At 36.3% G+C, this 26,553-nt stretch overlaps 2 protein-coding genes and 2 pseudogenes across 3 annotated transcripts; 1 reads left to right on the forward strand and 3 right to left on the reverse strand.

Annotated features, from left to right (window-relative positions):
- Positions 1–26,553, forward strand: part of LOC149140639 (endoglucanase 1-like) — a 73,115-nt pseudogene that overhangs the window by 35,068 nt on the left and 11,494 nt on the right.
- LOC149140641 (LEAF RUST 10 DISEASE-RESISTANCE LOCUS RECEPTOR-LIKE PROTEIN KINASE-like 1.4) lies at positions 11,325–25,603 on the reverse strand. Its single transcript, XM_089446897.1, has 6 exons — positions 25,506–25,603; positions 24,214–25,385; positions 13,415–13,588; positions 12,409–12,577; positions 11,986–12,047; positions 11,325–11,829 (listed from the first exon to the last, which is right to left on the reverse strand). The coding sequence occupies exons 2-6, from the start codon at positions 25,273–25,275 to the stop codon at positions 11,698–11,700; spliced, it is 1,599 nt and encodes a 532-aa protein (XP_089303023.1). The 5' UTR covers positions 25,276–25,385; positions 25,506–25,603; the 3' UTR covers positions 11,325–11,697.
- LOC149140642 (malate dehydrogenase, mitochondrial pseudogene) lies at positions 17,222–18,540 on the reverse strand (annotated as a pseudogene). Its single transcript, XR_016264510.1, has 2 exons — positions 18,379–18,540; positions 17,222–17,541 (listed from the first exon to the last, which is right to left on the reverse strand). The product of XR_016264510.1 is annotated as a malate dehydrogenase, mitochondrial pseudogene (transcript).
- On the reverse strand, positions 19,924–23,274 carry LOC149140643 (uncharacterized). Its single transcript, XM_089448435.1, is given in 3 exon segments — positions 19,924–20,809; positions 20,811–23,189; positions 23,260–23,274. Coding segments are annotated over 3 exon segments (3,009 nt in total). The 3' UTR covers positions 19,924–20,194.

Here is a 26,553-nt window from a genome sequence, read left to right on the forward strand (position 1 = left end):
CACCTATTCATGATCATGATCATGCTATTCATCTGATTCCAGGTAGTGTTCCTCCTAACATCAAGCCGTATAGATATCCCTATGCCCAAAAGAGTGAAATTGAACGTATGGTTGTAGAAATGTTAGAGGCTGGTATAATTCAACCTAGTCAAAGTTCTTTCATTGCTCTAGTAGTATTAGTGCACAAGAAGGATGGATCATGGCACATGTGTCCAGATTATAGGGAGCTCATCAAGCTCACTATTAAAGATAAGTTTCCCATTCCTGTCGTTGATGAATTATTGGATGAATTGCATGGATCAGTTTACTACACCAAGTTGGATCTTCATTCAGGATATCATCAAATCAGAATGAAGACTAAAGACGTTCCGAAAACAACATTTAGAACTCATGAGGGTCATTATGAATTTTTGGTCATGCCTTTTGGCCTTACCAATGCACCTTCCACATTTCAAGGTTTGATGAATTCCATTTTCAAACCCTTCCTTAGAAAATTTGTGTTAGTATTTTTTGATGATATACTAATCTGCAGCAAGTCTTGGAAGGATCATGTTGAACATGTTGACAGGGTGCCACAACTATTGGAGGAGAAAAAATTATATGCAAAAATATCCAAATGTTTCTCTGGAGTACAAGAGGTGGAATATCTGGGTCATATTGTATCTCACGAAAGAGTTAAGGTAGACCCTAGCAAAAGTAAAGCCATTAAGGAATGGAAAATCCCCACATCCATAAAGCATCTGCGATGATTTCTCGGGTTGATAGGCTATTATCGCAAGTTTGTTAATAATTATGGGAGAATAACAGCACCTCTAACAACATTATTGAAGAAAGATGAATTTTCATGGACTCTAGAAGCAACAAAAGCCTTCGAACATCTTAAAGAGGCAATGTGCCAAGCACCAATCTTAGCTACACCGGACTTCACAAAAACCTTTATTGTGGAATGTGATGCTTCAGGAAGTGGAATTGGTGTTGTTTTAATGCAAGATGAAAGACCCATTGATTTTGAAAGTCTTCCAATCAAGGGAAAGTTTTTACACAAAACTATTTATGAGAAGGAAATGTTGGCAATACTACATGCACTTAAGAAATGGCGACCCTACCTAATGGGAAGACACTTCAAGGTAAAACCGGATCATGATAGCCTTAAATACTTCCTAGAACAAAGATTATACTCTGAAGAGCAATAAAAGTGGGTCACAAAGATGTTGGGATATGACTTTGAAATCATCTACAAAAAAGGGAAACAAAATGTGTTGGCAGATGGACTCTCAAGAAAGGATGAGGATGTGGAAGCATTGTTGTGCGCTATTTCCATTATCCAACCAGATTGGATAAATGAAGCAAGGGAGGAATGGAAGAATGATGAAGAAGTGTGGGCACTTATTCAAAAGTTACAATAATATTCCAGTACATCTGATACATTTAGCTGGCAAAATGATTCGTTATGGTACAAAGATCGCTTATACCTCTGTAAGAATTCCCAACTCAAACAAAATATTCTTATGGAATTGCACACTTCTCCCTTAGGAGGGCACTCAGGATTTTTAAAAACTTACCACAAGGTTAAGAAGGATTTTTTTTGGGATGGCCTTAAATCGTATATTCAAAAGTTTTTGGCGTAATGTTTGGTTTGCCAACAAAATAAAGTCGAAACAATTAAGACCCCGGGTCTATTACAACCTTTATCCATTCCAAGCCAACGTTGGGAGGAGGTTTCAATGGATTTTATCACAGGCTTACCCAAGTCTGAGGGAAAAGTGTCATCATGGTGGTAGTTGATAGACTTACCAATTTTGCACACTTTTGTGCATTATCACATCCATTTAAAGCCAGTACAGTTTCTACTGCATTTATGGAAACAATTCAAAAGCTACATGGAAATCCAAAGATTATTGTAAGTGACAGAGATCCCATTTTCACTGGAAATTTTTGGACAGAATTATTTTCTTGTCTTGGTACTCAGTTAGCTCATAGCTGATCTTATCATCCTCAATCTGATGGGCAAACTGAGATAGTAAACAAATGTTTGGAAGGATATATTTGTTGCTTTGTATCTGATAAACAGACACAATAGGTCAAATGGTTTCCTCTAGAAAAATGGTGGTATAAAACTTCCTTCCATACAGCAACAAAAATGACCCCATTTATGGCACTTTATGGATATCAGCCACCATCCATCACATCATATTTAAGAGAAAATTCTAAGGTTAAAACAATGGAACATCACATTGAACATCAACAACAAGTCCTCCAACTCTTAAAAGATAACCTCGTGTTGGCACAGAATAGAATGAAACAACAGGAAGATCAACATCATAGCAAAAGAATTTTTGATGTAGGTGATTGGGTATTCCTACGACTACAACCATATAAACAAATGTCCCTCAAGCAAGCTAAGAAGGATAATAAATTATCACCAAAGTATTATGGTCAGTACAAGGTGTTGCAAAAGATTGGTACTATGGCATACAAATTGGAGCTTCCTATAGCTTCTCGAGTGCACCCAGTTTTCCATGTTTCATGTTTAAAGAAGGTTATAGGTGACAAGATCCCAGTTAAAACAATATTTCCTAAACTTGATGAGGAAGGAAAAATTATATTGGAACCAGAAGCAGTCACAGAAACAAGAACTCGACAGCTATGAAATCGATCAATTTCGGAGTATCTCATCAAGTGGAAGAACTTATCCACTGAAGATTCCACATGGGAGGATGAGAATTTTATACAGAAGCATCCAAAACTACTCAAGCGTTGAGGACAACACTTTTTTTAAGGAGAGGGGCATGTTAGGTCCCTATAATACTAGTGATTACCCCATTACTATTGTAGTTGTATCCTTTATTAATATTGTTGTACCCCTATTGTCCCCATATTGTTATTATTGTGCCCCATAGAATCTCTCTATTATTATTTTTGTGGCTTTATATTATTATTATTAGGTCGGCTGGGTTATCTTGTGACTCCTTAGACTCCTATATATAGAAAGGAGGTTTTGCCATTTGAATAATCCAATTGTTCATTTGTGTAATGTAAAGGAGGTTGCCCCCTCGAAGAGGCTGGATTCTAAGGCATTCAACTATCTTTTCTATCTTTTTGTGAGCTGGTTTCATAACAGTTTTATCTAGATTCTTCTTCTTATAGAAGTTAGAATTGATGGGGGAAAAATAACATATTGGTATGTAGGACCTTTTATTATTAATGCCACTGATTTCTATCCAACTATATTGGTTACGAGGGTCGTTTTTATAAATCCTAGTATGGAGGGAGATGTTCTTCTTATTGTAACAAGCTATTCCCCCAATGCCTCTATGGGAGGATCGCTTGTTCTGGGTAGACCATAGTGTAAAGCCATCTATGTTAGGGACCTTAGATTCTTCATGCTCCCAAGTTTCAGCAAGCAAAATAATATCAACATCATTTGAAATCCAACTTAGCTTGGGGCCTTTGTTCCATGGGAAGCCCCAACAGTTCCAAGAAAGGATCCAAAGCATGTTTAATTGCTATTGATTACTATCTTTTTGATTTCTATCTCAAATAAAGGCTTTTCTATTTTTTATTATTGCCCATTTTCCTTCCTTTCTAGCTTCTTTTACCTTTTCAACCTCCTTTCTTAATTCTGCTTGATCTTCTGGAATGAGATCTTCATTTATGAATATTCCCATTCCTTTTAGACTTGAGGTTTTACTAAGTATTTCGTACTTATGATCAGTGGAGCTCACCTTTATCCAGATTCATCTTCCTTTATTCTCGATTAATTTCCCAAACCTTGTTGCTTCTGTGAGACACACTATTTCAATTTGTAATCTATTATGTAATTCTGTCTGGGCTAAGGCTAAAGTATCCTCATATACTTCCTCTTTTAAACCAAAGATTATAAGGTTCAAGGCCCTTTTGTTACGTTCGTGGTCTAATTCTATTAATTTTTTATTTCATCTTTAATTGGTTTGATATCTAACTTATCTACCACATTATTTAGTGTGAGGCGGCTATTAACTTTTTCTTCTAGTTCTTTAATCATGTATTTCATTTTAAGACTTTCTAAAGTATCATCATCTCCTTGCTGAGATGGTTGGTTAGTATCTTGGTTTTGTTTTTCTCTAACCTGCAATCTAGTCTCCATTGCCTCCATTTTATTCTCCAATAGTTCTATTTTATTTTCTATTTGTTTTTGGATCGTGCCTTCAAGAGATGAAAAATTATTTTCCAACATGGCTTCTAACTCTTTTTGTAGCTTGGCTTCTCTTTCTTCTCTACATTTCTCTAAAGACTCTATATACTCATAAAGGCCTTGTAGAGTAACTGTGCTAGGTCTGCCGTTGGTAATACTTGAAATTATATGAGAAAATATGTATTATAAAAAGAAAAAGATAAGGAATGTGTGCCCCTGATATCAGCAAACATGACTACAGATCGCCCATGCCCACTACAGCCTGCAGACCGGAGATGTGGGCCTCAGAACCGGGTTTAAATGCCGAAGAATATATGCGAGCCTCTGCCTTGGTCATATAGCTAGCCTCAGAACTGATCACCGAAGATGCGAGCCTTATGGTCTCATATCGTAGAGGAAGTGTATATATAAAGTATGTGTTTAACTCTTTCACCGAGCCTCAGAGCTCTTTCACTGAAGAATATATGCGAAGAATGTGAGGAAATCTATATATAAAGTACGTGTTTAACTCTTTCACCAAGCCTCAAAACTCTTTCATCGAAGAATATATGCAAATAATGCGAGGAAGTGTATATATAAAGTACGTGTTTAACTCTTTCACCAAGCCTCAGAACTCTTTCACCGAAGAATATATGCGAAGAATGCGAGGAAGTGTATATATAAAGTACGTGTTTAACTCTTTCATCAAGCCTTAGAAATCTTTCACCAAAGAATATATGCGAAGAATGTGAGGAAATGTATGTATAAAGTATGTGTTTAACTCTTTCACCGAGCCTCAGAACTCTTTCACCAAAGAATATATGCGAAGAATGCGAGGAAGTGTATATATAAAGTAAGTGTTTAACTCTTTCACCGAGCCTCAGAACTATTTTTAACACCATCATAATAATATTAAACCATCATAATAACATTGTCAAGCCTAGGATTAATATTAAACCCTAGGAATATAAACACAATATAATAAACCTTATTATTAATATTATAAATCATATTATTAAACATCGTTATTATAAATTATAAACCCAATATTAAATCCTAATATTATAAACCCATTTTAAAAAACATTAATATTATAAACTTTATTATTAAACCCAAATTTTGTAATGTTGCAATACGACATTGAATAAATTGCAATGTAATGTAACATTGCGACAATGATTGTTAGAATTATTGTGGCATTGAGACAATGATTGTCTCAATGCAGTGTTGGATATATACTTTTACATTCCAATTTCACAATATTAAACCCTAATAAAAAACCCTAACATTATAAAACCCAAGGATTATAAACCCTAGGATTAATACTATAAACCCTAGGATTAATATTATAAACCTTTAGATTATAAACCCCAATGTTAATATTATATACCTAAGGGATTAATAAACCCTAGGATTAATATTAAACCATAGGCATATAAACCTAATATAATAAACCTTAAGATTAATATTATAAACCCTAATATTAAATCTCAGTGTTTAGGGTTTAGGGTTGAACATTATAAATCATAATATTAAACCCCAATTTTGTAATGTCACAATGCAATGTTTAATAAACTACAATGTAATGTAACAATGCTACAATGATTGTTAGAATGATTGTCGTATTGAGACAATGTTTGTCATAATGTGATGTTGGATAGATTTTTGTACCATTCCTATGTCACAATATTAAACACTAATACAAAACCTTAACATTATAAAACCCAGTATAATAAACCCTAAGATTATTAATATAAACACTAAGATTATAAACCATAAGTTTAATATATTAAATCCTAAGATTATAAACCCTAGGATTAATATTATAAACCCCAAGATTAATATTATTAACCCTCCACAATAAGCCTCCATGGTCAACCATGGCCATCCAATATGGTTCATTATAGGCCACTTATAGATAAATCATCATTCCCGAGGTAATTATGGTTCACCATGGTATTCATGCTGACTATTGTTGGCTATGATGCCCATGTTGACAATAGTTGACCATGTCAACAATAGTAAACAATAATTAACATGTATTAATCTATAAATATTATAAACCCTAACATAGTCAAACACATTTATCCCTTAGGGCTATAATATTAATCCCTTGGGTTTTAATAGTAATAGTCCATTTGGTTTATTAATCCACTACATTTATAATATTAATTGCAAGGGTTTATAATTATGCCATAAGGCATTCCTTTGGAATAAACTCTGCTCTTGTCTTAGTTGTCTTCCTTATGCCCTTTTTATCTGATGTTAGACAATTGAAATTTCTTCCACCATTGGATACACCACTTGTGAATTATTACTTGACTCCTTCATTTATGCAACATTAATTAACTAACTCATTAATTTATGCTAGTCATAGATTCTATAACTCCACTATTGTCCCATCACCCTAAAAATATAGTATTTCACCTACAATATTGGCATTGTTCACATTGAACAACTAAGAATTGTGGGATCCTATATCCTTCCAGGGAATGACTACCCTTAAGAGCTGTAATTTTGATCTATACTTCCTCAAGAGTCCATAAATTTTGCATATTTCAACTAGGGTTAGTCTCACAATGGATGAGGGTGTTTGTCTTAGTAGAGAAATGGGATGTTGTTCAACATTCCCTAGTCATGGCTGAGAGACACAGCATGATCCCCTAATTTATTTTTCCTTTTATGGTATTTAAATTTCATATGATTGTGAACCCTACTTATTGCTTACAACTAATGTTTACTCTTATGGTTATTCATAGCTTTATTACAAGAGTCTCCCAAATTTTCCTTACGAGTAAGATGATGTTAACCACTTCTGCAAGGACATCATCCAATTGAGGCTATTATTGTTCGAAATTTTAGGAGCTTGCCTAGTCCAATGTTTTCCCCCATGTAACCCATCTAACAACAATAAGTTTATTTAACTCGTTTTACTCCATGGATTATTACACTATGTTCTTTGTACAATGGGTCTTAACTATATTTTTTTTGACTGGATTTATTTGTTCTTTTTGTTTCTATTATGAGCATTTTAAACCTATCTGAGGTTTCCAAAGCAAAGAGAAACCTTGATGCATTGATTCCAAAACTTACTTTAAATAAAAAAGGGCTAACTTGGGTATCTTTATGGTTTTTTATTCTAGTAAGGAGTCATGTACTATGTAATTTAGGGTATTGGACACCAAAATCCAATATTTTTCTCCCTCACAAAGGTCTTCATTCATGAAATTACCTTAACTCAAAGAGAAATAGTGGTTGTTCCCTAATTTTGTGTTCCATGAATAACATGGTCGAAAAAACACTCTTTCATTACATATTCGAACCTAGATTCCTGAAGCATCAAATCGTTCACTCAGGTATAACTGATTTATTTTAGTTAGAGTCTACTCATGCACCCTATCTTGTTGTCATTCTTGAACTGGTGGTAAGGTTGTTTGAGTGCTTCTCTCCAAAACTTAACATTTCAAATATACATGTGATGATTGATCACGGATTGGGATGTTATTACAACAAATTAGAAGTGAACACATGATTGAGAAAGAACTTTTGAATGTCAAGGTTTCATTTGCTTCTATCTTGGAAATGGTCATTTCCCTTTGTTGAATAATCATAAATAGTTTGATTTTGTGAAAAGTGATTATCGTTAACTCATGCTCAAGTATTTTTGTCTATTGAAGACTAAATTAGATTAGAATAAATTCATCAAGGAGTTTGGATTTTTGCAAGTGAAAGTTTTGGGCATCCATGGAAAGACACAAAAAGGGAGATAGAACAAAGATCAAGTTTATGACATAAAATGTATTTCCTCTTGTTAACTTTGTACAACTTTTATTATTCACTTTATGAAACAATACAACAACATTATGTTTTTGCAATGCAGGTGTTGTAATTGGTGACTTAAAAATATATGTGAAGAAGACTTCAACACAAATTACTTCTCTACATATGTCCTTGTATAATATATGGCATTTGTTATTGCTAGAAGTTGAATGTGCTATAAATATTTCAACTTTAGAATTGGAGCATCATTTTGATAAGGTATCTCATTTGACATTATCAATATTGAATATGTATGGAATATGCATTTGGATTATGTAAAGGATATGTGACATTTACCCCTTTTTTATTGAAATCGGTTTGTTTATCTTTTTATTTAGGCTAAAAGGGAGAGTTCTATCACTACAACAAAACCAGCGATTTGCGCCAGATTTAGCGCCAGATTTTAGTGCATTTTTTTTGTAATTGTGATGAGCAACCTGGCGCTAAATCTGGCTCTATTGTACAATTTTTAAAGCGTCCTTTTTTGCACCTGATTTTGCATCCCTTTTCACGCTATATTTTGCATCATTTTTTACACCAAACTATGCATCATTTTTTGCGTCAAATTTTGAACCAAGATTTGCATCTTATTTTATGACAGGTTTTGCTTCTAGTTTTGTGTCATTTTTTGCATCTATTTTTCATTCTCTTTTGCTTCCTATTTTGTGTCATTCTTTGCTTCCATTTTTGCACCATCATTTGCATCAAGTTTACACTGTATTTTGAATCCAATTTAACGTCTTTTTATGCATCCATTTTGTGTCAGTTTTTGCATCTAGTCGTACGCCAGGTTTTGTATCTAGTCTTAAACTAGTTTTTGCTTCTATTTTTGCACTAGCTTTGGTGCCTATCTTTGCACCATGTGTTGAATTTGATTTAGCACCAAATTTTGCATCCATTTTTGTGCCCATTTTTGCATCTTTTTTTGGACCATTTTTTACATCCACATTTACGTTTGATTTGTCTCCATTTTTCCCATCTCATTTTGCACCATATTTTGCGTCATTTGTTTCATACAATTTTGCATCATTTTTAACACCATCTCTTGCATCTAATGTTACATCATTTTGAGCATCGAAATTTGCATTTATATTTGCATCTTATGTTGAGTCATGTGTTGTGTCCACCTTTGCATCTTATTTTGTGTCTAATGGTACATTCAATTTAGAGCCATTTTTTACGTCTACTTTTGTATTTGTTTTTGCACCAAGTTTTGCATCCAATTTTAAGCTATTTTATGCCCCTTTTTGCACCATTTTTTTGTGTCTACTTGTGTCCAATGTTGCACCATTATTTACACCGACTTTTTCATCCAATTTTGCATTTTTTTGGTGTCTAGTTTTACATCGTTTTCACCATCCAAATTTGCATCTTTTTTTGCCTCATTTTGTGTCCACATTTGCATATAATTTTGTGTCTGAGTTCGAGCCTAAATTTGCATGTGATTAGGAATCATTTTTTACATCCAATATGGCATCCTTGGTTTCACCTTTTTTCAGCCCCATTTTGCATCTTGTTTTATGTCTTTTCTTACATCTTTTTTTTTCCTTTTTTGCACCCAAGTTTGCATCCAAAATTTACACCATTATTTGCATCATCATTTGGCATATTAATTTGTAACGTTTTTTGTTTCTTTTTAACGCTCAACTTTGCATCTTATTTTACATCTAGTTGTTGTCTTTTTTTGCATCTAATTTGGTGCCCATTTATGTGTCCTTGTTTTTGCCCTATTTGATATCCTTTTGTATGCCATGTTTTGTTCCCTTCTTTGTGTCAACTATTGCACAATTTTTCACTTCTAATTTAAAACACTTTGTATGTCAATTGTTTGCATTTTGTATTAATTCCTAGTTTAACATCCAATTTTACTTTCAATTTTGCATCCATGGTTACATCCGCATTTGACTTCTTATATAGAGTATATTTTTCTTTACATATATGACCCCCTTTATAGATTCATAGTGAAATATATGATAGTTTCTAAATATCATTAAAGCAGATATCACAATTCAAAATCATTTGTAAAGAAATTTAAGAGAAATTGACAACATCCATCCAAAAAAATAACAATGTGTCATTAACAATTTTCAAAACATGTATAAAATAGCAACATAATACTAATAAAATCAGTATTATTTTTAATCAAAACAACTAAAATTCAAATATGATTAACAAATCAAAATATTTCATGAATATCGTTACGATAAATTAACAACATACATAAATCAAACTCATCGTATGATTACAAAATCAAAATGTCTCATTGATATAGGGTAAATTCACAACACCCATCTAAACATAACAATGTCATTCTACACAATAATTTCTTCATAAAAAACAATGCATGTGCATGCCTAGCTACCACCACCAAGATCATCCTCATGATCATCTTGACCATCCTCATTACTCTGATCCACATCATCACCAACACCGCAACTATCATCATCATCTCCTCCTTCACCACCATCATCCTCATCCTCATCTTCATCATCTCCTGATATATGTTGAACATAATTTGGATCATCGTCTTGGCAATCATTACCTATAGCATTCTGACAAAAAAAATCAATATTACATGTTAGTATTAATTACATAACACAACGCATGTTTTTTTTATACAATGTTAACCATAAAATTAGGTAAGATATAATATCTAATAGTACTAAAAAATAAAATGAAAATATGGTTTAAAAGTATATTGGAAATCCAACTAAGATTACATACCACAGAGTCCATCCAAACAACAAATTCAACCCATCTCTTTTGCTGCAGCACCTCCTTTTCCAAATGATTTGGAGGTCTTCAGGGTAAAAATATATATCCCATGGTTTATATTTGGCCTTAAAAAACAGTAGAAAAAAAAATTGAGAACACAGGAGCAAGATGAAAAAGGAATTGCATGTCTAAACATTTTGAAGTCTCAAAAAGCATTCATCAGCATAGAGAAGACTACAACACTACTCTTCACATCCAAGTTTTCAACTAATGGATTTAACTGACCAGCAATGTTTTTTGCATGAACCATGCTCAAATGCTCAAGATGAGGTAATGAATGGATGTTATGCGCCTATCTGTGAATTGCAACCACAGGCATACATGTAAGTGCAAATTTGTAAATCTCATACCCAGATTTACCCATCATCAAGCACACAACTTTTGCGGGATCCATTTGACATATCTTATGTTTAAGAAAGAATAACATCCTTGAAGAGACTCATGGCTTTTCTTAGGGAAGGATCTTTGCATCCAGAATCTAGATTAACTCTGAACATTTCAATCAAACTAAGGTAAATGAAAGGCAACAATCCATCGGTCAAACCTCACAGGTTAAAAGCACCCGCTGAGTTTCACACATATGAGAAAGCCTAAGGGAAAAGATTTGAGACATGCATGCTACATGATTTCATGTAGGATAAGTACCTAAGCTTAAGGCAAAAGATTTGAGACATGCAAATGTATGAAGTACAAGATTCAGATAAAGAGAAAGAAGCTCCTTCATGCCATATTCTCACTGACAGTGAATCTCAGATTAGGTACTTATCAAGCATGAAATCATGTTGCATGCCAAGCATGAAATCATGAAGCACACACCATGATAAGATTATCTGACTCCAACTACTGCATCAAGATGAAAAATTCAGCACTCTAGACAGTCACATAAGAATAAAAAAACATTCAAAAGATATGAATGCATATTAGCCACTATAGAGGACCAAAACATAAACTTACGCCATAGACAGTGTGGCTGAACCTTTCCCTGATTTTGCTTCAACAACTTCAGTCCCTCCATCCTGTGTGCGCTTTGTCAAGGCTTTAATGTCCTCCTCAGACAATACAGAGTTTGGCTTTGGTGTTGCCTAAAAAAATTTATCAAAACAAAAAAGTGTATGTTCCCTTTTTAACTGTATTGAAGGGTAGGTAATTATGATCTCATTTTATCTTTGATAAATTAATCTTCTAATATCCAAGAGTAAAGAACAAACTCAAGATGAGGATCCAACAAAGTCATATACATGTGAAAAAAGTGGAAGAATTGTAACACCCACATGTCCACCTACAACAGGAACATCAACTTCTGCAAACAGCATAGGATGACATCAACAACAAACATAAAACTGAGAATTGTATCTAATGTTAAAAAAAGCATGATGTTGGTAAGATCTTGCAGCATATCATGTATTGGGTCTAGCCCAGATGGTTGTGTGCAAAGACTGTTATCCTTCCCACCCGGGTTCAATTCCCTCAAGTGACATCTTGAGCTGACTATATTTCTGATGGCCTTGAGCCCTATGATACCATCCTTGAAATGAGGAGAAGTGCCTGGCATGTTTGCCCAGGATGAATATTTCATGATTAAATTATAAAAAATAAAAATATTTTACAGAATACTAAATATTTGAGAGTAGCTAAGCATAACAAGCCAGAATTTTAAATACCTTCAACAGGAACTCCTGCTTTTGAAGCATAGAATGTCTTTGCGCGGACAACATCAAGAGTAGTAACACCAAAGAGTTTCTTTTCATTATAGGTCCCTGCCTTCTTAAAAACCTCAGCAGCTATTAGTACAGTAGAATTTACAGGATTGCTGATCATATTTACAATTGCCTACCATGGATATCAAGTCCTCAGCAATGCCATAAAAACCAATTCTAGATGATTTCTTGAATCCAAATATACCATTCCTGATAGAAGGAAAACACTATCCAGTACACTCTCCCCCCTCTCCATATCTCTATCTATATAATATGTAACAATATACTATACATACTATACACACACACTAGTACATGAACAAAACAAATAATTGTGAAACATACTTCTTTATCTATTAACTTGCCACACTAATGGTAGTACATACTGATTGTATGTACTATATAATGTTATAGAGGATACCTCGTGATCAAGTGGATTTGTGCATGGTTAAATAGAAGACCAAGGATATTTTTTATATTGATATTCATATGCCAATTTTCTCAAAAGTCCAAAAGCTAAGTTACTAACTACAAGAGGAGAAACAAGAATAACAGGGCTTTAACAGTGGCTGCAAACTTGCATTGGACTACACAGCTAATTACTCTTAAGTTCATTTCAATTAGTATTTCCTTCTTATGGGCAAAAGTTAGCTGCAATTTGTCTAAATAAAGAGTCAATAATGAGTCAATCACCTATTCGTTTGACTCAAAGAAGTCTTCAAGCTTCGTTAACCTCTCCAGTAGAATTGATTATATACAAGAACAGTATGTAAATCTAGATCAACAACTTGCTTAAAGATTCTTGCAAATATGTATTTGTATATATTTCCATCTCTATAGATCTCAAACATACAAAGCCTTCGACAAAGCAACTTACAATGAATGTCATGCTTATTCCTATGAAATAGTCAATAAGAAAATCGCATGAAAACAAAAACTTCAAAGAAGATCATAAATCATGACAACTTACCTCTGGGCAGTATTTTGCAATTGCAGAGCAAAGAGATTTAACAATCCCTGCATTGATGTTGAAGAGATCATCACGGGTCATGCCAGGTTTTCGAGGCACACCAGCAGGAATGATCACAACATCTGCATTCTCCAATGCCGTGCCAAGTTGTTCCTCTCCCATATATCCTGCAACCTGCACCCAGGTCACACTGCTATGAATTACTGACAAGGTCGTGACACAAGCATGATAAAATCAATATGGCAGTACCAAATTAAATGATAAATATGTAGACCAAAAAATAAGAAAAGAAATTATTATCGCAAAGTTCCAAAAGAAGTAAAACTTGTTATCCTTGTTCCATGACCCAAGCAATGGTATGTCCTCCTCATAGTGAACAAGAATAGGATTATTTGTATTCTATAGTAAAATCCACCTTTTGGCTTTTACCGAGGAGATAGAGCACCAAAAGCAATGATTATGCTCGTAGGAGATTGAAGACCTATACCAACCCACGTTTCAATCAGGGTATAATCTTGTCCAATGCAGGTATACGACATTTCAATCAGGGTATAGTCTTATCCAATCCAGGTATAAAAGTGATGCTGTGATAAATAATTAGCATTTCACAAGCCACTTTAGGGAGTTTATTCAACCTTAGTTTAATTTACGCTGCGAATACTATTTTGATTTAATCTACTCATGGATAAAGAGGAAAATCTAAACGACCCCAAAAAGGTTGGATATAGAGGCAAATCCAATATGCAGAGGGTCATCAATTCAATCCTCACAAAATAACAAATTGACAATGCAATGAGACTATTCTAACTTCTAAGTAGTCATTAGGCCAAGTATGACTTAGACCCATCAAATCAAAAAGTCCTATTAAGCAGAGGCATATGATCCAGCCGTGGATTCTGCTAAAAATATAGATGCACTTTTCATCAAAAAAATATGAACTACCTCGTCCATTGGGCTGTGGTTTAGTGGCAAGTTGTAGGGTGCTTGTCATGAGGATGACCCAGGTTCAAAACCCAGGAGGCATATTCCCATGATAATGCGGCTGCCCATGTCATTCCAAAATATGAAGTCGGGTTAACGTGATAAACACCAGTTCAATGATAATGCAGAGGTGCTGTTAATGATGACCCCTGTGCTATTGAGGTTTGCACAAATGAGCCCATCTGCAAGTCATGCGTGACTTTGATGAATAGATGCAATTAAGGTGTTTCACACATGCCAGTCAAAAGGCCTTGACCAAACAAAAACAATAATAGTGAGCCCAACCTCAATTTCAACCTTCTCCTATCAATAGCAAATACTACTATTGCTAATAATAATAATAAGCACAGCCCAAATTTCAATCTAGCCATAAATGTCAGGCAGATTATTGTCAAGTAGTTAAATCATAGCACTTTCAGTGCCCTCTTAGAAGTATGTTGCGGCATTATCTCACCATCGGAGTTAACTACCATATTGAGATTCAACAGACAAGATCAGGTGCAAATCCTGCATGAAATTGGTGGAATAGAGATTCTATGTTTGTATCATCTACAATAAGGGCAAAACCCACTATGTTAACAGAAAGACATTTGCCAACAAGAAAACAATCAAAAATAATAATAATGTAGCCCTCAATATCTGCCTCTTTTGAAATGGCCCAAAGAATGTCAGGTATAGTCAAATCCAATATTCACGGTGTACAATACAATCGTTTTAGAATGACAATGCGATGGGCATTGCTTCAATGGATTGTGGGCCAAATGTCACCTAGATCCATAAAATTAAAAACCCTAATCGAGTAGGTGCACATGATGCAGCCATGGATTTCCACGAAATAAATATCTAGGTGCTTTTTTTCATCAATCAAAATATGCACAAACACATTTACAAACTGACCATGAAAGTGAATTGAGTTGACCATTAACGTGAATTGGGTTGTGTTTAAGAAATTAAATCATTGCGCTTTCAGGGCTCAAACCCACGTTCAAAAGCCCCGGAAGGCATATTTCCTGCAAAAATGTGGCCAAAAGAATAAATTCCACATTCGAAGAATCCCAGAGACCTTGACAGGTTATAGCAGTGGAGTCTAAGCCTGGTATAAGGCCTGGTTCCTTTAAAAAAATAGGCGCTTACCAAAACAAATAAATTTTCTGACCATGGACAATATCAGAAACGTAAAATCAAAGAACTAATAACAGGTAAAACACTAACGAAAAGTAGATCCTACCAAGTGGGTCATCGTACGATCGATCCCAATGGATATCCCTCGAAACTAAGATCAAAACATCTCTATCGTTCACAGAGAGAACATATCCAGCATACAGAGAACGAAAAAAACGCGGTAGGAAAAATATATATCCCATGGTTTATATTTGGCCTTAAAAAGTAGTAGAAAAAAAATAATTTGAGAACACAGGAGCAAGATGAAAAAGGAATTGCATGTCTAAACATTTTGAAGTCTCAAAAAGCATTCATCAACATAGAGAAGACTACAACACTACTCTTCACTTCCATGTTTTCAACTAATGGATTTAACTGACCAGCAATGTTTTTTGCATGAACCATGCTCAAATGCTCAAGATGAGGTAATGAATGGATGCTATGCGCCTATCTGTGAATTGCAACCACAGGCATACATGTAAGTGCAAATTTGTAAATCTCATACCTAGATTTACCCATCATCAAGCACACAACTTTTGCGGGATCCATTTGACATATCTTATGTTTAAGAAGGAATAACATCCTTGAAGAGACTCATGGCTTTTCTTAGGGAAGGATCTTTGCATGCAGAATCTAGATTAACTCTGAACATTTCAATCAAACTAAGGTAAATGAAAGGCAACAATCCATCGGTCAAACCTCACAGGTTAAAAGCACCCGCTGAGTTTCACACAAATGAGAAAGCCTAAGGGAAAAGATTTGAGACATGCATGCTACATGATTTCATGTAGGATAAGTACCTAAGCTTAAGGCAAAAGATTTGAGACATGCAAATGTATGAAGTACAAGATTCAGATAAAGAGAAAGAAGCTCCTTCATGCCATATTCTCACTGACAGTGAATCTCAGATTAGGTACTTATCAAGCATGAAATCATGTTGCATGCCAAGCATGAAATCATGAAGCACACACCATGATAAGATTATCTGACTCCAACTACTGCATCAAGATGAAAAATTCAGCACTCTAGACAGTCACATAAGAATAAAAAAACATTCAAAAGATATGAATGCATATTAGCCACTATAGAGGACCAAAACATAAACTTACGCCATAGACAGTGTGGCTGAACCTTTCCCTGCTTTTGCTTCAACAACTTCAGTTCCTCCATCCTGTGTGCGCTTTGTCAAGGCTTTAATGTCCTCCTCAGACAATACAGAGTTTGGCTTTGGTGTTGCCTAAAAATTTTTATCAAAACAAAAAAGTGTTAGTTCCCTTTTTAACTGTATTGAAGGGTAGGTAATTATGATCTCATTTTATCTTTGATAAATTAATCTTCTAATATCCAAGAGTAAAGAACAAACTCGAGATGAGGATCCAACAAAGTCATATACATGTAAAAAAAGTGGAAGAATTGTAACACCCGCATGTCCACCTACAACAGGAACATCAACTTCTGCAGACATCATAGGATGACATCAACAACAAAGATAAAACTGAGAATTGTATCTAATGTTAATAAAAGCATGATGTTGGTAAGATCCTGCAGCATATCATGTATTGGGTCTAGCCCAGATGGTTGTGTGCAAAGACTGTTATCCTTCCCACCCGGGTTCAATTCCCTCAAGTGACATCTTGAGCTGAATATATTTCTGATGGCCTTGAGCCCTATGATACCATCCTTGAAATGAGGAGAAGTGCCTGGCATGTTTGCCCAGGATGCATATTTCATGATTAAATTATAAAAAATAAAAATATTTTACAGAATACTAAATATTTGAGAGTAGCTAAGCATAACAAGCCAGAATTTTAAATACCTTCAACAGGAACTCCTGCTTTTGAAGCATAGAATGTCTTTGCGCGGACAACATCAAGAGTAGTAACACCAAAGAGTTTCTTTTCATTATAGGTCCCTGCCTTCTTAAAAACCTCAGCAGCTATTAGTACAGTAGAATTTACAGGATTGCTGATCATATTTACAATTGCCTGCCATGGATATCAAGTCCTCAGCAATGCCATAAAAACCAATTCTAGATGATTTCTTGAATCCAAATATACCATTCCTGATAGAAGGAAAACACTATCCAGTACACTCTCCCCCCTCTCCATATCTCTATCTATATAATATGTAACAATATACTATACATACTGTACACACACACCAGTACATGAACAAAACAAATAATTGTGAAACATACTTCTTTATCTATTAACTTGCCACACTAATGGTAGTACATACTGATTGTATGTACTATATAATGTTATAGAGGATACCTCGTGATCAAGTGGATTTGTGCACGGTTAAATAGAAGACCAAGGATATTTTTTACATTGATATTCATATGCCAATTTTCTCAAAAGTCCAAAAGCTAAGTTACTAACTACAAGAGGAGAAACAAGAATAACAGGGCTTTAACAGTGGCTGCAAACTTGCATTGGACTACACAGCTAATTACTCTTAAGTTCATTTCAATTAGTATTTCCTTCTTATGGGCAAAAGTTAGCTGCAATTTGTCTAAATAAAGAGTCAATAATGAGTCAATCACCTATTCGTTTGACTCAAAGAAGTCTTCAAGCTTCGTTAACCTCTCCAGTGGAATTGATTATATACAAGAACAGTATGTAAATCTAGATCAACAACTTGCTTAAAGATTCTTGCAAATATGTATTTGTATATATTGCCATCTCTATAGATCTCAAACATACAAAGCCTTCGACAAAGCAACTTACAATGAACGTCATGCTTATTCCTATGAAATAGTCAATAAGAAAATCGCATGAAAACAAAAACTTCAAAGAAGATCATAAATCATGACAACTTACCTCTGGGCAGTATTTTGCAATTGCAGAGCAAAGAGATTTAACAATCCCTGCATTGATGTTGAAGAGATCATCACGGGTCATGCCAGGTTTTCGAGGCACACCAGTAGGAATGATCACAACATCTGCATTCTCCAATGCCGTGCCAAGTTGTTCCTCTCCCATATATCCTGCAACTTGCACCCAGGTCACACTGCTGTGAATTACTGACAAGGTCGTGACACAAGCATGATAAAATCAATATGGCAGTACCAAATTAAATGATAAATATGTAGACCAAAAAATAAGAAAAGAAATTATTATCGCAAAGTTCCAAAAGAAGTAAAACTTGTTATCCTTGTTCCATGACCCAAGCAATGGTATGTCCTCCTCATAGTGAACAAGAATAGGATTATTTGTATTCTATAGTAAAATCCACCTTTTGGCTTTTACCGAGGAGATAGAGCACCAAAAGCAATGATTATGCTCGTAGGAGATTGAAGACCTATACCAACCCACGTTTCAATAAGTCTTTGTTTTGAATACAAAGTGGCAGGAAGATAAAAATGTAAAAACATAAGCTAATTCACAGCAGAAACAAGGCACAGGTAGAAAGAACAAATAATTTATGACAGTATCCCTGTTGATGAATCTAGTCAGCCATATGGTGATCAATTAGAGATCAATGCCTTTCATGATTTCATCGTCAAAAGAATGGACATTCTTATAACAAAACATTTTACCATCTCCCTAGCTTTATTCTTTGGCAGCCATGGCTTCCACCTCTACTCTTTGGTTTGTTCAGAATTTCAATTATTTCAGTGCTTATTGTGTGTCATCATGGTACTTTCATCATCTACTGGCTGTTCTGTACAAGTCGTCACACTAGCAAATTATGAAGAGCCCTCTATCTACACCCTTTCCAACATATCACATGCCCCAGAGTCCTCCGCTCTTCAATGAGGTTAGCAACTGTACTAGATGGCTTCATGGAAATAAGCTTCCTGCAGGTTTACATAGGACTGTGACAACATTCTTGACATGACTTAATATGGCAAAGTTCCAACCACCTAATGCAGCGTTTCCAACTATGAGAACATGGAACTGTTAACTTCCCTTTGTGATGTTTCAAGTTTTACACTGTCAGAAAAGTAAATCTAGGCCAAAATTATAACATTTACCAGTCAAAATTTATATTAAATTCAATCTCAAAAGGTAGAGCCTTTTGTTTATTACCGTCCATATTACCTGAAAAAAGATAAACCATATTTGCATGCTGTAACTCTTTGTTCTGTGCAATAATATGTGAAGCAATTCTCCAACAACAAAAAAATCTGGAGGTCAATTTTCTGTCACATTAACAGTAGTGTCTATATAATCTCTAATGGCAATGAGAGTTTAGAAATAGTAAACAGTATGGGAAGGAATGCCTCTTGGTCTAGATTTGAGGAAAATGATTACCAGCCCATCTGAACGAATACATTGATCAAGCATACACTTACCCTTCTTCAAGGGAGTATACATGCTGCATCACCACACTATTTGAAAGGATTTAACCTTCTCTATTTGCCAACATTTTTACGATAGTCATACTGATAATCCTGTTAAACCATCACCAACACTGAAATTTGATAACAAGGAAAGAAACTGTTAAAACAACAAACAGCAGAGAGATCCAGAAATAAAAGGATCCAGTCTTTTGAGAATCAATTTTGGTATGTAATTGTTTCACAGTAGAAGAAAAGACCAATAATCTTAAGGATAATCATATATTGTTCTCTATAGATGGAAACCCAGAATGCATCAAAGTGAGAAAAAATAAAAACATCCTCGTCACCTTTCAAAACTCATTTGGTAGATTGGAATATGTTAATGGATTTGGCTCACAACCACTGGCCATCATCTCTTCAAAGATTGCATATGCACGATCCACTCTGCCTGCTATGCTAAACGTGCGAATTAGTGCATTGTAGGTAGCAACATTTGGTTCATAACCCCTAGAAAGGAGTTCTGCATATACCTCACCTGCTTCCTCCATCATACCAACCTTTCCAAGGTGACCTATCAAGGAATTGTAAGCAAACAAGTTTGGGATAGAACCACTGTTCTTCATTTCCTCAAAAACTTTAAATGCTTCCTCCAACTTTTCAGCTGTGCCCAGTCCATCAATGATGATATTATACACAATTGTATCAGGCTTCAAGCCACTAGACTTCAGTTCTACAAAGAAATGAAAAGCCTCATCTACCCTATCAACCATACAAAGACTGCCTATGAGAATAGTGTATGATTTTACATCAGGTTTTATGCCCTCTGCTACCATTCTCTCGAAAAGCTGACAAGCTTCATCTACATCCCCTACCTTCCCAAAGGCGTTCATGAGAATATTGTAAACTGCACAATTAGGCCTGCACCCGTTTTCAATCATTTCTTGAAAGAAGTGATTGGCCTCAGAATACTCTTCCTGCCTTACCAAGTCCATCAATAAGAGGACCATAAGTAGATGGGGAGAGAAGATATCCCCTCTTCACCATATGACCATACAAATCTATGGCTTCATCCACTCTACCGGCCATCACAAGACCTGATATGAGGGTGTTGTAGTTTACTGTATTCATCTTGCATCCTCTAGCACGCATCTCATCAAGAAGCTTGAAAGCATCATCCATCTTTCCAGCCTTTCCAAGAGCATCAAAGAAGGCGTTGTAAGTGTAAACATTTGGATTACAACCTGACTTCTTCATCTGTTTGAAAAGATCCCAGGCAATATGCATATGGTCGGCTTTACATAACCAATCAATAAGAGTATTGTAAGCAATAGTGTCAAGAGCAACGCCTCGATCTTTTGATTCTTCAAATACTCTGTGAGCGTCAAACACTCTTCCTGCTTTGCATAGGGATTTGATGAGAGAGCGTACCACATATATGTATTGACTACCACCCTTAGCCAACATTTCTTCATAGGTCAAGATTGCCTCATCCAACCTGCCCACTCTGCCCAGGCCATCAATTAGGGCTGCACAAGCAACATCATCGGGAAGCAGTCCCATCACATCATAGAACTCCTTGAACACTCTCAAAGCATAATCCATTTGCCCAGCTTTTGCAAGCCCTGGCAAAACAGTACCCATAGTTACAAGGTTTGGAGAAAATTTGTTTTTCATATCTTCAAAGAGCTGGCAAGCTTCATCAATTCTATTTGTTTTTATGAAACCATCAATTAGTATGTTGTAAGTTATCTCATCAGGGTAACACCCATTTTCTGTCATCTCTTGCATTATCTTGAAAGCCATATCTACCTCTTTATTCTTACAGAGACCATTCAACATTGAATTGTGTGTAATAACATTTGGTGGGCATCCCTTTTCCCTCATTCGTTGAAATAGCTCTATTGCTTCCTTAACCTTGCCATCTTTGCCAAGCCCATCTACCAGAATATTATATGTTATAACAGTGGGGGGAAGATTCACCTGCTGCATTTTGTGAAACATCTCCCATGCCTCATCTGTTCTGTCTTCCTTGTAAAGAATATCAATCAAAGTATTGTTAGTGACAGTGTCTGGTTCACACCCACTTTCTATCATCTTCAAGGTCATCCCAATAGCTTCATCCACTTTTCCTGCCTTGGCATAGCAGCATATCATGATATTATACGTGATTACATCAGGGGACAGACCTGTCCGTTTCATTTCTTCAAAAAGTTCATTCACTTCTTTAATCCTTCCTACCCTCCCGAGGCTATCTATACAAACATTGAAGGAAACAACATTTGGAGAAATTCCTTTTTTCTTCATCTGCAGAAACATGTCATATGCTTCATCAGCCTCACCATTCTTTCCATGATAATCGATGAATAAGCTGTAGGTTAAAGATGTTGGATCACACCCTTTATTGTGCATAACCTGAAAAAACTTCTGTGCATCCTCCAACCTGTTATTCTTAAGAAGACCTCCAATCAACGAATTGTAAGTATACAGATTGGGAGAACTCCCTCTCTCCACCATTTCATCCAACACTGCAAGTGCCTCATCAGTATTTCCACCTGTGCATAGGGCGTTGATAATAGTAGTAAAGGTAACTACAGTTGGAGCACATCCATCAGCTATCATCTCCTTCCAAAGCTCCCATGCAGCATCGACAAGGCCACAATCCCCATATTTATCTATCAAAGTATTGTATGTGATAGAATCAGGACTACATTTGTTGCTTCTCATCTCTTTCAGTAATGCTGTCGCCTCATCCAATCTACCTGCATTACAGAGAGCATCCATTAATGTGGTGAACAACACAACATCCGGTTTGCAGCCCTCCTCCTTCATTTGTCTCCACAGGCCCCATGCTTCATCGACCTTGCCAGCTCTCCCGTGTATCTTTATGCAGAGTGTGAAGGTGTACACATTGGGTCTCAAGCCAAATTTTCGCATTTCAGCCAGAAGTCCCATCACTTGTCCTGTATCTCCCATTTCTCCGCAGGCACCCATTAGTACAGAATAACATTTTAGGCTTGGCAACAATCCTTCCGAAATCATCTTCCTGTACACCACCACGGCTTCTTTCCGAAATCCTGATTTGATTAGTAATCCTATAAGACCATTGTAAGCAAAGTCACTAAGCATAAGCCCAGATTTCTTCATCTTTTCCAGGGCTGAAGGAATTTGCTCCAAACCACCTGCTATTCCGAGGTTGCGGAGAATTATTAAATAGGTCTGGGAATTAAGCCTACAGCGTTGCTTTTGCATCAAATCTAAAACGCGTGCCATCTTCTTCACCATGCGGGCTCTTCCGAGGATTTCTAGCATGGTATTGTAGGAACCTTGGCTATAATTGAAGCCCTCCTAATTTCTCCAATAGCAATTTTATGTTCTGCTAAAGTGATTTTGCCTAATTCCACATAAGAAATTTCACAGCCCCCATGCCCATCTTGAATCTTAGCATATATAGCTTGTCCTGTATTCTCTGAATAGGTGCAGATATTATTGTAGTTTATGAAGCTTAAATTTCCTTTTTAATTCAAGAACAAGTATGACCCTTCAGCGCACTACATCACCCATTAATCTGATAAAATATTCAAAACCTTCCTCTCTGTTTCTGCCACAGTATCTCCTCATTTGTCTTCAATAAAATTCATGAAGTTTTGGCATGAAGTAGAGACACTCTCATGCAGGGGTGATGTCTCCTTTGCAGCAGGGTAGTAGTCCACTGGTGTCACAAAAGGAACCAAATGGTGATAAATGTTTCTTTTATAATTTCTTAATTAAATATGAATTAAATATGAAAGGGGCGACATAAATCAGTTATAATTTTTTTAATTGATGGTGACACCAACGTAAATGGTCTTTGCCCACTGGTTTAAAGGGCCTTGGAGAAGTCAAAGATACAGAGGTTGAGATACATGACTCAAGCAGAGCTCAGGTAGCAGTGATTGCAAACTTGACCAAACTTTTATGTAAATACAAACAAATGTTGTTTATATTATAACATTGGGAGGCTCCATATTTCTATCCTACAAAAATTTCCTCCAACAGCATGTAATATGAAACAGGTTTGGTTCAATTTCTAATATACCCAGTCTCATTATTCTCTGCCCTACCTTAATAGCATGCGGTTATGCCTCCCGGCCATTATACAGTCCAGCTAGACGGGAATGTTAATTACCTGTGGTCTTTTTACATCCTGGGTTAAGGTCAGAAAGCCAGATTCTGGAGCAAATCTGAAAACTGCAAATTAAACACTATGCATACAAAGTTCCAAGGAAGAAATTATGCACTGCTTGGGAGTGAAGCTTCTGGTGCGCCAAATCTGAAAACTGCAAATTAAACACTATGCATACGAAGTTCCAAGGGAGAAATTATGCACTGCCTGGGAGTGAAGCTTCGTGCGCCACGTGTCTTCAACAGAGGTGGGAGATATTGGCGCTGTGCTCAGCTGTTTGATGTTGGAAAGGTATCCTTCCTCTAATTCACCTGGACCATTTGAACTGCCAACACACAAATGTCTGATTTCCTCAAGCTCAGTAACAACTTGCTCCATGTGTGGTCTGTCATCTCTTTCTGACGCCAGGCATCTGAACGCTAATTCGGAAACGGCACATACCATGGCCTTCGCCTCATGGTTCTTTTCGATATTGAGCTGCGGATCCACAAGCTCATGCAAAGCCCCTTCTTGAATCTTAGCTATTGCCATGGTAGCAAGGTTGATTTCCCTGGTCTTCCGATTGGTGTCCACTGCTAATCTGGCAGAAATGATCTCCACCAAAACGACCCCGAAGCTGTACATATCGGATTTCTCTGTCAGCTGATAGCACTGATAATACACTGGATCAAGGTAGCCTGGTGTGCCCTGTGGAGAAGTGGTGACATGTGAGGCATCTACAGGCACAAGTCTGCAAAGCCCAAAATCAGCCACTTTGGCAATAAAATTTTCTCCCAAGAGAATGTTTGAGGATTTCACATCTCTGTGCAATATAGGCGGATGAACACTGTGAAGAAAAGCCAAGGCCTGCGCAGTTTGAACAGCAATATTAAAGCGAGTATTCCATGGTAATCCCTTGGGGTCTTTGCGATCGCCATGAAGATGATCAGCTAGGGTTCTGTTTGGGGAAAATTCGTATACGAGCAGCAGCTGTGGGCTGTGTGCAGGGGTGCAGCCATAAAGCCGGACAATGTGTGGATGATTCAAAGTCGAAAAAATCTTAACCTCATTGATGAACTGATCGAACTGATCGACCCTCTTGGAGTTATCATGAGAAAGTCTCTTTACCGCCACAGTTCTTCCGTCGCTAAGCTTACCCAGATAGACCGACCCGAGCCCTCCAACACCAATTTCGTTCTCCTCGTGGAAGCAATTTGTTGACTGGCGAAGTGCTTCGTAAGAGAATATTGGCAAATCGCCTGTCTCGCGCCCAAGCACACACGCTTCCATGTCCTTTCTCTCATATTTGCAGAAATTCCTAGAACTTTTTCTTTTTTTCAGACAATACCCTAATAACAGTACCGCTATTGCTACCAAAGCAATTCCTCCAGTGGAGCAACCTGTGGTGACACGAGCAGATAGATATGAATGTGATGCCGAATAAAATAATGAAAAGAAAGATACAAATTCAGTACTAAATCACCGTGGAGATACCGAATACTAGGAAGAATTATATTTACCTATTACAATGGCGGGCCGGTTTTTATGACCTGCAACGCGGTCATAACAACTATTATGAGTAAAAGCAAAATCGATAGTTTTTGCAAAGAGGGGAAATACTTGACAATATAGGGAAACACATACACATATGTCCATGGGTTCAAGAGTGCAGAATGGAGGGAACATTTAAAACATTTTTATAGATTGTGATAATTTAAGCATTGGGTCTCGTAATCGAATTGGGAGAAGGGGTTCAGGAAAAGTAGCAATGCTATGGGTGGGCATATCTCTGTATGCGAGGTGCCATCGGGACAATAGCAAATAAACGTTTTAGTTGGTTCTGAAATGTTATAACCACATCTCCCGCCACTGTTCATACAAGCGCCACAGCTTCGGTTTCCCTTCGTGAGCAGTAATTTTGCTTGTATACCATTTTTATGGTCCCAAAGCTTTCTTTTAACGGTGTTGTTCTATTCACTGATCCACTAGAGAAATGATTACCATGAAATCAGGTAGGAGTTTTTTGTTCGTGAAGAACGGAGGCGGGAGATGGAATCACTAGAGAAGGTCTCATCTCTTATTCATTTCCCTTGAATTTACAGTCCATGCTTAGTGAGGGTTATTTGCTTTGCTGTAGCTTACATCTTGTTTTATTCTTTTCAAGAGGAAAATTTTCGGATTTCAAATTTGGAGAGACAAACTCTATTGGTTTCGGATTTCAAATTTGGAGAGACAAACTCTATTGGTTTTCTGTCTCCATCACCGATGGATCCACTGGCTGAGTAGTACCTAACAAGGTTTTCTTCAGGCTTATCACCTGCTTAGCTTTGTTTTTATTGTCTCTACGAATTTGCAAAATCTCTGCTTTTGTGATGGAGCACAACCAATACTTACTTACATAAACTCTTATGGTAGCCAATAAATCATTCAATGATACTTTGCAGTGAATCAAAAGGTAGCTTTTCTTTGAATGCCTTACCAATTGGAGATTTTGCCGAAAGCAATAGAAGACCTGGGACTTTTCTTGGCAACTAATTAAACGCAGCAGGCAATTTTGTTGGTGATACA

The sequence above is a fragment of the Pinus tabuliformis genome, chromosome X, assembly GCF_031772625.1.
Source record: "Pinus tabuliformis cultivar Carrire ecotype Pingquan chromosome X, CPIR1, whole genome shotgun sequence".
Lineage (NCBI taxonomy): Eukaryota > Viridiplantae > Streptophyta > Pinopsida > Pinales > Pinaceae > Pinus > Pinus tabuliformis.